The sequence below is a fragment of the Trachypithecus francoisi genome, unplaced genomic scaffold (assembly GCF_009764315.1).
Source record: "Trachypithecus francoisi isolate TF-2019V2 unplaced genomic scaffold, Tfra_2.0 Lachesis_group13, whole genome shotgun sequence".
Lineage (NCBI taxonomy): Eukaryota > Metazoa > Chordata > Mammalia > Primates > Cercopithecidae > Trachypithecus > Trachypithecus francoisi.
Genome location: NW_022681458.1, coordinates 108,827,112 through 108,845,263, shown reverse-complemented (window position 1 = coordinate 108,845,263; position 18,152 = coordinate 108,827,112). Strand labels below are relative to the sequence as shown.

General features: G+C 41.2%; 1 protein-coding gene across 5 annotated transcripts in view; it reads right to left on the bottom strand.

Moving 5' to 3' along the window:
- The window catches only part of MAP3K19 (mitogen-activated protein kinase kinase kinase 19), a 67,106-nt gene extending 52,579 nt beyond the window's left edge, over positions 1–14,527 (bottom strand). For 3 of the 5 annotated variants that reach the window (XM_033231681.1, XM_033231683.1, XM_033231682.1), the window contains exons 1-2: positions 14,481–14,527; positions 11,258–11,373 (exon numbers count right to left, since the gene is read on the bottom strand). In XM_033231681.1, coding sequence (XP_033087572.1) covers positions 11,258–11,373; positions 14,481–14,502 — 138 coding nt within the window. In that variant the 5' untranslated portion in view covers positions 14,503–14,527. The remainder of the gene's footprint in view (positions 1–11,257; positions 11,374–14,480) is intronic. The other 2 variants (XM_033231684.1, XM_033231686.1) reach the window with 2 other exon arrangements.
- Between the last annotated feature and the right edge of the window lie 3,625 nt (positions 14,528–18,152).

The window sequence follows — 18,152 nt, the reverse complement described above, 5'->3', positions numbered from 1 at the left end:
GACAACAGCACAGGAGCTGACAGGCGGATGAGAAATAGAGCGTCGCATTCCAGCCTGCAGACAACAGCGCACCAAACACACAGACGGTAAAGGCATAATAGAAATCGGACATAATTAGATTTTTTTATTTTTATATTTTAGAGACACGGGATCTCGCTCTGTCGCCGAGGCTGGAATGCAGTGGCACAATTTTAGTTCACTGCAGCCTCGAACTCCTGGGTTCAAGTGATTCTCCCACCACAGCCTCCAGGAAGTAAGTGGAACTACAGGTACATGCCACCATAACCAGCTAATTTTTTAACTTTTTGTAGAGACAAAGTCTTATTATGTTGCCCAGGAGTGTCTCGAATGCCTGGACTCAAGGGATCACCCCACTTCAGCCTCACATGTGCTGAGATTACAGGCATGAGCCACCACGTCCAGCCTACAATAAAATTTTGAAAGAAGATTCTCCTCAGATGAAAAAGGATGACTGGGTGAGTCTATAACGAGCCTCTCTGGAGCTGTCCTACAGGCAAGGCAGCTGCTTATGTTTGTAAACTATAAAAACCTATTTCAGACAACCAAAAAGAAAACCAAGCTTTCATTTAAAGAAAAGAGTGAAAGGGATTTAAACCCCAGTTAAACCACTAGGGAAGAAAAGGCAAATACAGTACTGAAAAAGCCCATTTCTCCCTCAAAAAGGAGTTTAAACTTTATTTCAGCTACAATAAGAAAAAACACCTAGTGAAAGTTTTTTAAAAAAGATTTAAAGTTGCCTTAAAAAATGTACTGATTGGGCACGGTGGCTCACACCTGTAATCCCAGCACTTTAGGAGACAGAAGTGGGAGAATCTCTTGAGACCAGTTTGATGTTTGTTTGTTTGTTTGTTTGTTTGTTTTTTAGAACCAGACTCTCGCTCTGTCATCCTGGCTGGAGTGCAGTGGTGTGATCATAGTTCACTGTAACTTTGAAGTCCTGGGCTTGAGGGATCCTCTTGCCTCAACCTCCCAAGTAGTTGGGGCTACAGGTGCATGCCACCACATCTGGCTGAGACCAGCTTGGGCAACATAATGAGACTCCGTCTCTACAAAACATTTTTTAAACATTTATTTCAATGTATTAATATAAAGGGATATAGTTAGTCTTTTTAAAAAGAAAGTTGCTTAAATAGGCCATAAAAAATAAAAGTAAATATGTTTTTGTTTATCAATATCTTTTGCATGACACCTTAAAGATTTGTCTCTAGGTATTTTATTTTGATTACTACATAATATTAGTAACCAAACACAATGCAATCTTCAATATTGTGACAAAACCTAGCAAATTTCTCAGTCTCAGCACTGTTGACATTCAAGACCAGATAATTCTTGGCTATGGGGGCTGTCCTGTGTCTGGTAGGATGTTTAGGAGCATCCCTGACTTGTACTCACTAGATGCCAGCTGCATTCTCCCCCAGTGATGATACTGAAATGTCTGCAAACGTTGTCAAATGACCCCCTAGGGTGGGAAGGGTGGGGGCTGGGAATCACTCCCTTGCTGGGAATCAGGGTACTAAATTCTACTTTGGTAGGAAGCAGACTAAACTACTTATAAAAGTTAAAAATGCACAAAGTTAAAATATTCAAATAGGATTTAAAAAGGAACGTTTCTATGGTAGCTCATCCCACCCCATGTCCCAGAGAGGTCTTGATTTAACCATTTCTTTATTTTTAATCTTCACTTAATTTTTATCAAAATTAAACTGCACATTTAAAAAAATCAAATAATGTTAAAAGACTTATACCAAGAAAAACAGTCACCCTTTTCCTCAGAGGCAACCACTTCCAAACTTTTAACTGTTTCTTTTGGTATTTTCCTCCATATTTCTGCATAGTTATCATACTGTCTCTTGACTCATCAAAGTGAGGCATCATCTATTGACTTATTATGGTTAATAATTTAATGTTCTTATGCCCTGCCTCCATCCTCCCAATACATTTACCTTCTTTGTTGTTAAATTAATAGTCAATGGCTAATTATGATTATGAGGCTACTGTACTTTGTAGTAGTACAATTGTACTGTAGTGTGATTATGCTTTCTTTCTTGTATAACTATATTTTTTTCCTGAACAAACCCCCAAACCCTTGTTTGTTTGTTTGTTTGTTTGTTTGTTTGTTTAAATAGACTTTACTTTTAGGGCAGTTTTAAGTTCACAGAGAAACTAAAAGGAAGGTATAGGCCGGGTGCAGTGGCTCCCGCCTGTAACCCTAACACTTTGGGAGGCCGAGGTGGATGGATCACCTAAGGTCAAGGGTTTGAGACCAGGCTGGCCAACATGGTGAAACCCTGTCTCTACTAAAAATACAAAGATTAGCCAGATGTGGTGGAGCATGCCTGTAATCCCAGCTACTCGGGTGGCTGAGGCAGGAGAATCACTTGAACCCAGGAGGTGAAGGTTGCAGTGAGCCAAGATCGTGCTCCAGCCTGGGTGACAGAATGAGACTCCATCTCAAAAAAAAAAAAAAAAAAAAGAGGAAGGTATAGAGATTTCCCATATACCCCCTGCTCCCACACATGCACAGCCTCACTCAGAGTGGTACATTTGTGACAGTTGTCCGTAGTTAACATTAAGGTTCACTCCTGGTGTTGTACATTCTATGGATTTGAACAAATGTATAATGACCTGTATCCACCATTAGAATCATACAGAGTAGGGCCGGGGGCAGTGGCTCAAGCTTGTAATCCCAGCACTTTGGGAGGCCGAGATGGGCGGATCACGAGGTCAGGAGATTGAGACCATCCTGGCTAATACGGTGAAACCCCGTCTCTACTAAAACAATACAAAAAAAAAAAAAAAAAACTAGCCGAGTGAGGTGGCGGGCGCCTGTAGTCCCAGCTACTCGGGAGGCTGACACAGGAGAATGGCGTAAACCCGGGAGGCGGAGCTTGCAGTGAGCTGAGATCCGGCCACTGCACTCCAGCCTGGGCGACAGAGCGAGACTCTGTCTCAAAAAAAAAAAAAAAAAATCATACAGAGTAGTTTCAGTGCCCTAAAAATCTTCTTTACTCTGCCTATTCATCTTTCCTTCCCCTCATTCCTTATTTATTTATTTATTTTTGATTTCTAGTTGGTTTATTTTATTTACTCTCTTAGGTCTTTTTATTAAATGCCTACATTTTCCCAACCTACAATGGTCTCTCCACTTGATGAAATGTATCAGACAATATATCTGTTCTGTTTCCCTCCTCTGTCCTGCTCCCTGCCCCTATCCCAATCCCCCAGTCATCTGAGCTCTTTGTTTTCTAGACTTGCTACATAGCTGAAGTCCTGGTCCTGCCTTCTTCATTATACCAATGATTCCTTCCTCTCTCTTGATCCCCTGAGTCATAGATCCTATTTTTTCCTCTTTCTTTATTTACTTTCTCAGTTTAATAGAGCACTTAGTAGCTTCCTTAAAAGGTGTATCAGAAGTAAGATGTTTGAGATTTCTGTGTCTGAAAAACATGTCTTTATTCAACTCTAATGCTTAACTGAGAGTTTGTTTGGGCATAGAATCCTAGTTTGAAAACCATATTCAGCCGGGCCAGTGGTTCACACCTGTAATCCCAGCACTTTGGGAAGCCGAGGTGGGCAGATCACTTCAGGTCAGGAGTTCGAGATCAACCTGGACAACATGGTGAAACCCCATCTCTACAAAAAAACTCAAAAATTATCTGAGCATGGTGGAGCACGCCTGTAGTCCCAGCTACTCAGGAGGCTGAAGTGGGAGGATTGCTGGAGCCTGGGAGGCAGAGGTTGCAGTAAGCTGTGATCGTGTCACTGGCCACTGCATCCCAGCCTAGGTGACAGGGTGAGACCCTGTCCCCAAAAAAGAATAAAAGAAAAGAAAAAAAGAAAAAAAGCTGTATTTTCCAGGCTGGTCTCCAACTCCTGGGCTCAAGTGATCCTCTCATCTCAGCCTCCTGAGTAGCTGGGACCACAGGTACAGGTGTCCACAGCTATGCCTGGCTGAAAACCATATTCTTTTTTGTGTGTGTCAGATATTTGAAGACATTCCCTACTCCACCCCTTTTCCATTACTTTTGATTTTAGTATAGCATACATTCAGAAAAGTTCACTTACCATATGTGTATAGATTAATGTTAATAAATCAAACACATTCGTGTATCCAGGACCCAGATCAAATAAAAGAACACTACCAATATCCCCAAAGAACACTCTCATGCAAGTGCTATTTTGAATTCTAACAGCATAGATTTGTTATTCCTCCTTTTGTTTTTATATAAATAGACCCATATAGGATTTAATTTTTTATGTCTGGCTTCTTTTGCTCAACAGTGTATTTGTGAGATTCATCTGTATTGTTGCATGTAATTTTAGATCATTCATTCTCATTCCCATTTATGTGTAGTTTTACACTACGTGAATATACCAAAATTTATGTATCCTTTTTATCCTTGATAGGCACTTAAGTAGTTTCCATTTGGGGGCTATTATAATAATGCTGCTATGATCATTATAATATGTAGTTTATGGTAAATATATGACGCCTTTCTGTTAGGTATGTACTTAGGAGCAGAATTGCTGGATTATGGAATATGCATATATTTCTCTTTAACAGACACTAAAAGACAGCTTTCTAAATTATTCTAACATTTCATTCTCCCGTCAGGAGTGCATGAGAGTTCTGGTTGCTCTACATCCTTGTCAACTCTTGATATTTCCCAACTTTTAAAATTGTAATCATTCTGTGGATGTGCAGTGTTATTACATTGTAGTTTAAAATTACATTTATCCAATGACTGAAAGCTCAGCATCTTTTAATATATTTTATCACCCATTTAGACATCTGTTTTTGCTAAGTGTCTGATCAAGTTTTTGCCCACTTTCTATTAGCTATCTGTTCCTAATTTGTGGGAGTTTTAAAATTTTTTCTGAATGCAGGTCCTTTGTCAGATACATACATTGTAAGCATCTTTTCTCACTTTATGAGTTGCTTATGAGTTATCTTCATGATGTCTTTAGACAAAAAGAAATCCTTCATTTAATATAGTCCATTTAATTAACTTTTCTTTTATGGCAAGCATTTTGTGTGTGTTTTGTTGTAAAAATTGTTGTCAGCTCCAAGGTCACAAAGATTTTATCTTACATTTTCTTTCAAAAGCGTTAGTGTGGTCAGGCACAATGGCTCACATCTATAATGCCAGCACTTTGGGAGGATGAGTCAGGGACATTGTTTGAAGCCAGGAGTTCAAGAACAGCCTGGGCAACAAAGCAAGACCCCGTCTCTACCAATAACAAATTTTTAAAAATTAGCCAGGAATGGTGGCATGTGCCTGTAGTCCCAGTTACTCAGGAGACTGAAGCAGGAGTTTTGCTTGGGCCCAGGAATGCTAGACTGCAGTGAGCTGTTATGTTTCACATTTTAAATTCCAAAGAATGTGGAATTGATTTTGTGTATGGTGTGAGGTAGGGGTCAACATACGTATTGTTTTCTGTATGGCTATCTATGCAACCCAGAACCGTGTATTGAAAATTCTTTCCTCTATTTCACTGCAGCATGAACTTTGTCATATATCAGGTAATGAATTTATCTATAGTTCTATCAATATCACACTGCCTTAATTGATTTAGTTTTATAATAGGACTTGATATCTGGTAGCCTAAATTTTCCAGCTTTGTTCTTCTTCAATACTGCCCTCACTGTTCTTGGCCTTTTGCCTTTCTATATCAATTTAGAATCAGCTTGTTAATTTACACATACACACACACACACACACACACACACACCCCTGATAGGTTTTGAATGGGACTGTGTTGAATCTGCAAACTAATTTGGCAGAATTGACATCTTTATAAAATTAAATTTTCCAATCCACTAACATGTTACATCATTCTATTTATTAAGTCTTCTTAAAATTTTCAGCAATACTTTATTACTTTCAGTGTAGAGATCTTTTATTGCTCCATATATTTGTAGCTCCATATATTTGTAGCTTACAATGGTATTTTTAAGACATCTGGTGCCGTTCTAGTTTCCTATCCTTTATATTATCTCTCTTTCTCTGAAAACTTTCAGGATCCTCTTGTAGCCTCAGTGCTTTAAAAGTTCACAATACTTTAGGGTAATTTACTTAGTCACTGTCCTGCAGTGATGGGTCCTGCAGTGATGGGTGCTTTAAACTTGAAAACTCATATCATTTGGTTCTGATAACATTTTTTTCTTTTTTTTCTTTATTTTTGTCTCCTCCCTTTTAAAACTATTTCTTCCCCTTCATTTCTCTGTGCTCCTGATTTCATCTGCATTCCTTGTTGTTTTGATGCTACTTTTCATATCAGAGGCTTTCCTCAAATACCTGGTGACTGTTGGCTATCTTGACTCTTCATATTAAGAAAGAGACACTAAAAATATGACCAGAAATTCTCTGTGTATGTTGGTGGGCTTCGCTGGGTTGATCTGATAGTGAAATGCTTTTGTTTCAGGGAACTTAAAAGTGTCAGTATCAGTAGGTCTATTTTCTGGGGTTATTAAATCTCCAGAAGAGAATCTTCCAGTCTTTTGGCTTAGTAGTATAAATGGGCTGCTGGCCATATGGGAGCTAGGTGGAGAAGGAAGATGGAAGCAATATCTCTGTCAATATTCAGACTTAAGCCTCCAGGTTGAGACCGGATTCCCATCTTTCACCTTGTATGTTGTTACTAAGTCCAGAATTCCTCCAGCTCAAATAATCTTCCACCAAATCTTCCCGCCTTCTGTGAGGGTGGGGAAGGAGTAAGTGGTGTAGTTACATAGAGTGGAAGTAGAATGTTGGGGATCTCTCTGCTCCTTATATACATTTTCAACCAAACCCTCTTTTTTTTTCAACCTCATGCTAACTCCCAACTTCTGCAGTACCTGGTGCCTCTAATTCCTGGGCTTTTCCACGGTTCGTTGCGGTACATCATCTTGATTCTCATTAGTATCCTTTCTCTGGACAATTAGGTTTTACCATTCTCCATGCTGCAAAATCATTTCTCACTTCTCTATCCACTTTCTGGCATCTTATATTGTGATTTGGGTTTAGCAATGTATCCTACCATGTTTCACTAAATCAAAGATGTCCCTGATTAAAAGCTACACTGTTGTTTTATGTACCACTAAAAATGACAAAACAGTACCAATTTGACAGTGACAGTTGTAAGATGTCTGACTTCAAAGAGGTTAAAACACAAAAATACACATCTTAGAATTGATAGTAGTTTAGGCCGGGTACGGTGGCTCATGCCTGTAATCCCAGAACTTTGGGAGGCCGAGGTGGGCGGATCACCTGAGATTGGGAGTTCAAGAACAGCCCGACCAACATAGAGAAACTCCGTCTCTACTAAAAATACCAAATTAGCCAGGCATTGTGGCCCATGCCTGTAATCCCAGCTACTTGGGAGGCTGAATTAGGAGAATCGCTTGTACCCAGGAGGCAGAGGTTGCAGTGAGCTGAGATCAAACCATTCCACTCTAGCAGCCTGGGCAACAAGAGTGAAAAAAAGAAAAAAAAAAAAAAGAATTGATAGTAGTTTAATTGAAGAAAAAAGAAGCTCAACATATCTTTTTTTAAGGGATTAGGCCTCTCACTGTTGGCCAGGCTGGAGAGTAGTGGCATGGTCTTGGCTCACTGAGGCCTCAATTTCCTGGGCTCAAGCAATTATTCTGCCTCAGCCTCCTGAGTAGCTAGGACTACAGGTATGCACCACCATGCCCAGCTAATTTTTAAAATTTCTTGTAGAGACAGGGTCTTGCTATGTTGTCCAAGCTGGTTTCAAACTCTTGGCCCCAAGTGATCCTCCTGTCTTGGCCTCCCAGAGTGCTGGGAGTACAGGCATGAGCCACTGCACCTGGCCCAGATCTTTCTTCTTTTTCTTTCTTTCTTTTTTTACAAAGATGTGAAAGTAAATCAGTCTTTTCAACAAATGATAGAGAAACAACAGGCAAAAATACGTACCTCAACCTAAACCTTGTACATTGTAAAAATTAACTCAAATTCCACGGGGCGGTGGCTCACGCCTGTAATCCCAACACTTTGGGAAACCAAGGCAGGTGGATCACCTGAGCTCAGGAATGCGAGACCAGCCTGGCCAACATGGTGAAATCCCGTCTCTACTAAAAATATGAAAATTAGCCGGGCATGGTGGTGGGCACATGTAATCCCAGCTACTCAGGAGGCAGAGATGGGAAAATTGCTTGGGAGGCAGAGGTTGCAGTGAGCAGAGATCGTGCCGCTGCACTCCAGCCTGGGTGACAGAAGTGAGACTCCATCTCAAAAAACAAAAGGAAAAAAACTCAAATTGCATTATAGATCTAAACGTAAAATGTGAAACTATAACTCTTTTAGAAGAGAGCATAGGATAAAATTGTGACCTAGGCTTGGGTGAACAATTCTTAGTCACAAAAATCATGATCCATAAAGAAAAAAATGGATGAGTCATTTTTTATCAAAATTTAAAACTTCTTTTTAATAAAACATAAAAAGGATGAAAAAACAAATCAAATAATTTTCTTGACTAGGAGAAAATATTTTATGAAGCATATACCTAGAATATATAAAGACTTCTCCAAACCTATCAGTTAGAAAGCAAATAATCCAATTAGAAAATGGGCAATGGGGCCAGGCATGGTGGCTCATGCCTGTAATCCCACTACTTTGGGAGGCCGAGGCAAGAGGATTGCTCGAGGCCAGGAGTTCGAGACTAGCCTGGGCAACATAGTGAGACCCAATCTCTTCAAAAAATTTTAAAAATTAGTGGGTGTGGTGGCGTGTGCCTGTAGTCCCAGCTAGTCAGGAGGCTGAGGTAGGAGGATTGCTTGAGCCTGGGAGATTGAGGCTCCAGTGAGCCATGTTTATGCCAGGGCACTTCAGCCTGGGCAGCAGAATGAGACCTCAGTCTCAAAATAAATAAATGACTTTTTGGACTTTTTTTTAACCAGTAAAATATAGAGTAGTAGTATATTTATTTGGGATATGTTAGTTTTTATAAATATTCAAAAGGTACAAATGAGTACACAGTGCAAATTGCATCTCCAGTTCTCTCGCTGTAGGCAACCACTGTTGCCAGTTTGTTGTACATCTTGGGTCTCATTCCACAGTTTTCTATGGGCTGCAACGTTTGTTACTAATACTGTTACTGTACTACAGGGGATTTTTTGTAAAGTCATTCATCACAGGCAGGATGATAACCAGGGCCACGAGGAGGCACCTCCTTTTTGGTACCCTACGATGGGTTTGATATGATCAGGTTAATGATCTCCTTTTGTTTCCCTTTTTTTTTTTTTTTTTTTTTTTTTTTTGAGACGGAGTTTTGCTCTTGTTGCCCAGGCTGGAGTGCAATGGCACGATCTTGGCTCACTGCAACCTCTGCCTCCCTGGTTCAAGTGATTCTCCTGCCTTAGCCTCCCTAGTAGCTGGGATTACAGGTGTCCACCACCACGCCTGGATAATTTTTTGTATTTTTAGTAGAGATGGGCTTTCACCATGTTGGTCAGGTGGGTCTTGAACTCCTGACCTCAGGTGATCCACCCACCTTGGCCTCTCAAAGTACTGGGATTACAGGCATGAGCTGCCGTGCCTGACTGTCTTTCCTTTTTAAAAAAATTGAGACAGGGTCTTGCTCTCACCCAGGCTAGAGTGCAGCGGTGCAATCATAGCTCACTGTGGTCTAAAACTCCTGGGCTCAAATGATTCTTCCACCTCAGCTTCCCAAGTAGCTGGGACTACAGGCATGTGCCATCATGACCAGCTAATTTTTTTATTTTTAGTAGAGATGAGGTCTCTTTTTGTTGCTTAGGCCAGTGCAGAACTCCTGGCCTCAAGAAATCCTCAGCCTCACAAAGTGCTGGAATTACAGGTGTGATATGATTTGGTTCTGTGTCCCCCAGCAAATCTCATTTTGAATTGTAATCCCCACATGTCAAGGGAGGGACTTTGTACAAGGTGACTGGATCATGGGGGTGGTTTCCCCCATACTGTTCTCATGATAGTGAGGGAGTTCTCACGAGATCTGATGGTTTTGAAAGTGGCAGTTTCCCCTGCACTCTTTCTATCTCTCCTACCACCTTGTGAAGATGTGCCTGCTTCCCCTTTGCCTCCCACCATGATTGTAAGTTTCCTAGGGCCTCCCCAGCCATGTGGAACTCTGAGTCAATTAAACCTCTTTTGTTTATAAATTACGCAGTCTCAGGTAGTATCTTTATAGCAGTGTGAAATGGACTAATACAAGGTGTGAACCACCACAGCCAGCCCAGACTTCCATTTCAATATTAATGTATATGAAAGGAAGGTACATTTGATCATTTAGAATGGATTCAGCTGAAACAATCTTATGTGATATTGGAGATATACACACGCGCGCGCGCGCGCAGGCACGCACACCCAGAGTAAAGAACCGAATATTTGTGTCCCACCAAAATTTATATGTTGAAATCTTAACTACCAACGCGATGGTAGTAGCAGGTAGGGCCTTTGGGAGGTAGGTCATGAAAGTAGAGTCCTCAGCCGGGCGCGGTGGCTCATGCCTGTAATCTCAGCACTTTGGGAGGCCGAGGTGGGTGGATCACGAGGTCAGGAGATCAAGACCATCTTGGCTAACATGGTGAAACCCCGTCTCTACTAAAAATACACAAAATTAGCCAGGCGTGGTGGCGGGTGCCTATAGTCCCAGCTACTCGGGAGGCTGAGGCAGGAGAATGGCGTGAACCCAGGAGGTGGAGCTTGCAGTGAACTGAGATCGTGCCACTGCACCCCAGCCTGGGTGACAGAGTGAGACTCCATCTCAAAAAAAAAAAAAAAAAAGTGGGGTCCTCGTGATGGGATTAGTGCCTCTTATAAAACGGACCCCAGAGCACTAGCTAGCTGTCTCTCCATCAAGTGAGCATATGAGAGGTTGGCAATCTGCAGTCCAGAAGACAGCCCTCACCAGATTCAAACCTGCTGGCGCCCTGATCTCAGACTTCCAGACTCCCAAACTGTAAGAAATAAATTTCTGTTTATAAGCTACCCAATCTATGGTACTTTGTTATAGCAGCCAGAACTGACTAAGACACACACACACACACGTACACACACATCTTATGCATGAGTCTCAGAGGTTACTAGCTAATTACTGCTCAGAGATTAAACTTTCAGAAGAGTGTCTTACCAAATGTGTTTTTTTAAGATTACACTTAAAAATAAAATTGTAATATATGATTGTTATGAAGTATTCAAGCAACACAAATAAAGTAGTAGATGGAGTAGGCTCTCTGTTGTTTCTTTAAAGCTCTTACCTCACTGCTGCTGATGCTTTGCAAGATGATATTTTGATTTTTGGTAACTATCATCATATCAGTTGGAGAAGAGTTTGTACCATGACAAATGTCAAGCAATGACTCAGCATGTCTTTCTATCAAAAGAAACATAATAGTACGTTTTGATAAGATTCATCTCCAGCAATTTCAAAGGAAGATCTAGCTCTATGTTCTAAAATCAGCTCCATTTTGTCACATGTTTTCCTGAAATAGCGGTCTGGGATCCTGATGAAGCTTCTGGCACTAATTTTCACAAGAAGGGATGTGAAGACAAGAGTCCACAGAGTGGATCGCTTACTATTTTTTTAAAGGCTTTGATGGTAACTGCTATTGCATAAGGACAAAAAAATCAAACAGGTACTTTGAGATTTTGAGCAAGTAAAATTTTTTAGAGAGTTAGGATGACTCAATCATCCTATCTGATCTGAGTACCCACTAAATTTTAAGCTGTATGAGAAATTAAAACTTAACAAGAGTCAGATTTTAGTTAAACTTACATCCAGTTACCTCATACTTAATGTCTACATCGTCATTGCAAAGCCCTCCGTTGGGTGCTGGGACATGAGTCAGAACTTTTTAACCATTAAAGTTGTCAGCAGTTCAAGGTTAGGGAACACTCTTCTCCAGAGCTGTGCAGAGGAAGGACATCTGTCTTCCATGTTTCCTGAGGATGACCCATCATTACGGACTTCTATTTGTGGAAGATTAGGAGACGCTTCTTGGACTCTTCCAACTAAACCCTGAAAAACTTCCATGTATTTTTCAGGGTACTGAAGACTTAGTGCCGGCTCAATCGATATTGGATTTTCTTTCTCTGAATCTGTGCACTGCCCTGAAGCCCCTGAAGTTATTTCTTGGGGACTGAGGATAATTTCTGCACAATTTGGCTAACAACTGAAATCAGAGCAATACAGGGCCTTACAGACCATCCTATAATTTAAAAAATTTAGATCGCTCAAACCTTCTTTAGTTTGTAGAAGGGAGTGAATCATGAAGTTAAATTAATAGCAATCAAGAGTTACCACTTCAAATGTTTGGGATTAATGGTTTGTGGTAGGCAAAGTTGCTAAGTGAAACCCTAATGATGAGCTGGAAATCACATTTGCTCTACAGTTGCCCAGAACAAAGACACTCAGCTCCTCTGAGCACACTTCTTATCTGGGGATTAAAGCCACATTAAATGGACAGAGTTCCTAACACCAAACAGCAGACTCCCAGTTTGTACCCTAGGGACATTGCTCTCATATGTATCCCCTCCTGCTATCTTGGCTTCTTCAAATAAGCATTGGCTTCTTTTTTTTTTTTTTTTTTTTTTTTTTTTTTTTGAGACGGAGTCTGGCTCTGCCGCCCAGGCTGGAGTGCAGTGGCCAGCTCTCAGCTCACTGCAAGCTCCGCCTCCCGGGTTCACGCCATTCTCCTGTCTCAGCCTCCCGAGTAGCTGGGACTACAGGCGCCCGCCTCGTCGCCCGGCTAGTTTTTTGTATTTTTTAGTAGAGACAGGGTTTCACCGTATTAGCCAGGATGGTCTCGATCTCCTGACCTCGTGATCCGCCCGTCTCGGCCTCCCAAAGTGCTGGGATTACAGGCTTGAGCCACCGCGCCCGGCCAGCATTGGCTTCTTTCAACAAAAACTCCCTCTTTCAGTGGCTCCTCTGTTTATCTTGTAGTGGAGACAAAATTGAACAAGTGATCTATACCCAGACCTTCCATTTCTTCACCATATTTTCCTGCTTTACTCTCTGCAATCTATCTTCTGCCTACATCCTGCCATTGAAACGTCTCACATCCTTACCACATCTGCTTTGTAATCTCTTCCAATTTAACATTGTTTCCTGCTCCTTTCTTCCTGCAACCCTCTTTTGATTCTCCCCCTCCTCCTCCTCTCACTTCCTGAGTCCTGATGTCCGTACCACTCCTCTCTATCTGTGTGTGCACCTCCTCAGTTCAGCCCTCTGCAATTTTCTCACTCTCATCAGTCCCTCAACAACCTCACCCACCATCATGTCCTCACAATCTCCTCTTTGTAGAGAACTCCCAAACTAGCCTTTCGACCGGTCCTTTCCCACAAGCCCAGTCCTACAGAAACTTGCTACTTGAAAAGTCCCAATGTGCTCCCATTTTGTTGGTTGTATTTCCATCATCCATACTTTACAGGCCTTAAAATTTAGTCATCTTTGACACAACTTTTGTCTCTGCGTCTCCGCTGTCAACGTCACATCTCGCAGTTCTGTGAATTGTTCTTCCACAATGTCTCCTAGATCCACCACTCCACAGCATCTCTCAATCTCACGCCCTACCCAAGGACTCACTCCCTAGTTCTTACCACCACACATATGGGCACTTCTATAATTTCTTAATAGAGATCCCTGCCTTTTCCCTCAGATGTATCCAACATGATAGGAACAGGTTAATATTCCTAAAGCATGGCCCTCATCATTCTCTGGCTTAAACTTCTTTAGTGTCTATTTTATTTTTTAAAAAAGTGATGTCCTTCAGCCTGACATCTAAGCTCTCCCCTCCATGGACCCAGTTTCTTTAGGTATCTGACCTTTTCTTTCTCTTTTCCCTGACATGAACTTTCAGTTCTAGTTTCTTGTTTGCCCCTGGGATAAGCCATGCTCACTCCCAGCAAGGGGCCTCTGCTCCACAAAATCAAATTGCATCATTTTTTCAAGCGTCAGATCAAGTCTCACCTCTTTCATGAAACATTCTTAGGTATAGCTTTGTCCTCTGCCCCCGAAACTTCAAACAGAAAGCGAATCAAACAATAAAGTCGAGCAGCTTTCACAAAGTCACATGCTGCTCAGTGGCACACTTTTCATTATACTTCTCGCTGTGGCTGTTTCTATGTCTTTGATTGGACTCTTTTCCCACCTATATCAAACCTTCCCACAGTTTTCCAGCCTTCAAGAACCACTATAAGTCCTTCTTCCCCTTTCAAGTTTACAGCAAGTTCTTTCTCTCTGACTTACGTGATGTGTCCCTGACCATGCTGTATATTTTCAAAAGTTTAAACCTTGCATTAGACTTCTTTGCATCCCCCAGAGCACCTAGTCATGGGCCTTGTACAGAGTCACTGCTCCATAAATAGCCGTGGACTTGATTTCTTTAAATGGATCCATCAAACAGATGTAGAAAAAGAAAGAGTTATAACAGGAATTTTTGGGTTGGGAAATTATGCACGTGGAGTGAAAGTATTTACCTGGTTTTGGCATAGAACTCATTAAAATGTCCAAAAGCTTCTGTTTCTTTGAACTCTCTATTTGTGACACATAATGTATCACTGATTTTCCACTAAAATCACAAAGTTTAGGATCTCTAGGAAGAACAGAATCAACATTAAAGTTTATTTAGTTGAATCTGTTGAAAAAAGAAAATTAATATGAGAGGGCAAACATTTACATCAAATAAATAAAAAGTAATCTTATGTAGTTTGGGGACAATAATAATTATTTCAAAATGTATGAATAGAGGATGACAATTTTCCAAGATTTTAAATGAAAGGAATTTGCTGTATATCTTTATTCCAATCCCCATTCTAAAAACATTCTAAGATTTGCAGAGAATTCCCGACTTTGGACAAAATTTTTATAATCTTTTTTTTTTTTTTTGAGACGGGGTCTCGCTCTGTCGCCTGGGCTGGAGTGCAGTGGCCGGATCTCAGCTCACTGCAAGCTCCGCCTCCCGGGTTCACGCCATTCTCCTGCCTCAGCCTCTCGAGTAGCTGGGACTACAGGCACCCGCCACCTCGCCCGGCTAGTTTTTTGTAGTTTTTTAGTAGAGATGGGGTTTCACCGTGTTAGCCAGGATGGTCTCGATCTCCTGACCTCGTGATCTGCCCGCCTCGGCCTCCCAAAGTGCTGGGATTACAGGCTGGAGCCACCGCGCCCGGCCTATAATTCTTTAAGGGTGCATAAAATCAAGTAAAGATAAAAACATCTTTTGTTGGTTTTTTTTTTTCACACTTTAAAATTTTTTTCAATGAGTCATAAGGATAAAACCATTTTGATAAACGATTGTCTTATTATTCCAAATAGCTCACTTGATTTTTTTTCTTTTCAATAATTAAGCTATTAATTATTGAATTAATAATTATTAAATAATTCTTGATATTTCTTTTTTCTAATGCTAACAGCTAACTCTTTTATGATTCAAAATGGTGGAATGGCATAGAATCTTCTCCTTAAAATTAAGCTGATACTTTCATTTCATGGTCTCTTGGTTGAGTGGAGCAATCTTGTCATAAAAACCAAAGTGTGCCTCTCTACATGGCCTTTTCATTCCTCTTTACTTGGCCTTGTGGTTGGTAAGCCCAACTGGCTGATCTTAGGACCATTTACAACAGCACAAGTCTCTTCTCCTCTCTATGTTGTACTGCATTAGATATCGGCTCAGAAAAATCCAAAGTTAAATGATGAGAATCCCATTAATAGATTATAGTGAGGGGAACAATGATGAAACTTGCTTTACTTGTCCCATTCTAGGACAAGGAGCAAGTTGATCATGGTCTCTATTCTAAAATCTTTGCATTTGAATCTCTTCGTTGCTGTGGGACAGGGTAATGTGTCATGAGCCACAGTAATACTCTCTTATGGACTTTTCTTCATCAAAGATTGTAATTCAAGTGGCCGGGCGCGGTGGCTCAAGCCTGTAATCCCAGCACTTTGGGAGGCTGAGACGGGCGGATCACGAAGTCAGGAGATCGAGACCATCCTGGCTAACACGGTGAAACCCCGTCTCTACTAAAAACTACAAAAAACAAGCCAGGCGAGGTGGCGGCGCCTGTAGTCCCAGCTACTCGGGAGGCTGAGGCAGGAGAATGGCGTGAACCTGGGAGGCGGAGCTTGCAGTGAGCTGAGATCCAGCCACAGCACTTCAGCCCGGGCGACAGAGCCAGACTCCGTCTCAAAAAAAAAAAAAAAAAACAAGTTTGTAATTCAAAAGAAATAGCATAGGACTGAAAATTGGGGTTGCCACTACCTTGATATGTGACTTTAAGCAAGCCACTTAACATATTTGACGAGAATTCCCAACTTTGGATAAAAATTTTTATAATTATTTAAGGATGCATAAAAACAAGTAAAGGTAAACTCATTGGGACCTCTCCTCATCTGCCTAGATTAGGGTGTCTCCAAGTGGCATACCCTGATTTCTGGTATTCTGGACCCCAATCCAGACCTACTGAACATCTCTGGGATGATGTCCAGGAATCTCCGCTTTCATCTATTGGCCAAACTATTTCTCAACACTAGTCTGAAGTAGCTTCAAAATTCCCTTTTCGTTCCGTTATACTAACTGATCCTTTTACAATATCTTGTGTTCTTGACTATAATTTTGTTCTTGAAGCTCCCTTCTTTTTTTTTTTCAAAACAAAATTCATATGAAATGCTGAGAAAGAGCTCAGGCCATCTGTTCTTATTTGATGACAAGATAACTAAGTAACAGCTTTAGGAAGCTGCAATTGTAACATGAGAGATTGCTTATCAACCCTCTTATTTTAAAAAAAGTTCTCCTGGCTAACACGGTGAAACCCCATCTCTACTAAAAATACAAAAACTAGCCGGGCGAGGTGGCGGGCGCCTGTAGTCCCAGCTACTTAGGAGGCTGAGGCAGGAGAATGGCGTAAACCCGGGAGGTAGAGCTTGCAGTGAGCTGAGATCCGGCCACTGCACTCCAGCCTGGGAGACAGAGCCAGACTCCGTCTGAAAAAAAAAATAAAATAAAATAAAATAAAATAAAAATAAAAATAAAAAAAGTTCATTGTTTATCTCCTCCCTCCTAAAAGAGCATTTGACATATAGTAATTTTTTTTTTTTTTTTTTTTTTTTTTTTTGAGGCGGAGTCTCGCTCTGTCGCCCGGACTGGAGTGCAGTGGCCGGATCTCAGCTCACTGCAAGCTCCGCCTCCCGGGTTTACGCCATTCTCCTGCCTCAGCCTCCCGAGTATCTGGGACTACAGGCGCCCGCCATCTCGCCCGGCTAGTTTTTGTATTTTTAGTAGAGACGGGGTTTCACCGTGTTAGCCAGGATGGTCTCGATCTCCTGACCTCGCGATCCGCCCGTCTCGGCCTCCCAAAGTGCTGGGATTACAGGCTTGAGCCACCGCGCCCGGCCGACATATAGTAATTTTAAGATAACTTGAAAACACTATTATAAATTGCTTTTCAGACATTGACAGTGTTTTCTGAAATAATTAGTAACATCTTGGGGGTAGAGAGCTGGATACTCAAGAATTATTTGACATTCCCAGTAACTACCAAAACACTACTCATTTCAAGAAATGAAACAAAGAGCTGGATATCATAAGAATAATAGGTAGCAAATTTTAAAAACTGCACATCACTTTGCAACTGTGAAGTCACTTCTATGATGATGCACGTGCATTTGGTATATATAGTAGAAAACAGCCTGTAATCCCTGCACTTTGGGAGGCCAAGATGGGAGAGTAGCTTGAGGGCAGAAATTTGAGACCAGTGTGGGCAATATAGTAAGACTTCATCTCCACAAAAAATTAAAAATTAGCCAGGCATAGTGGTATGTGCCTGTAATTCTAGCTACTCGAAAGGCTGAGGCAGGAGGAGCCATGGAGCCCAGGAGCGAGCTATGATTGCGCCACTGCCCTCCAGCATGGGCAACAGAGCCTGTAAAAAAAAAAAAAAAAAAAAGAGGAAAGAAAGAAAAAAATAAAGAGAGGAAGGAAGGAAGGAAAGAAGGAAGGAAGGAAGGAAGAAAGGAAGGAAGGAAGGGAAGGAGGAAGGAAAGAGAAAGAAAGAAAGAAAGAAAGAAAGAAAGAAAGAAAGAAAGAAAGAAAGAAAAGAAAAAGAAAAGAAAAAAAAGAAAAGAAAAGAGAAAAGGAAAGGAAAGGAAAGGAAAGG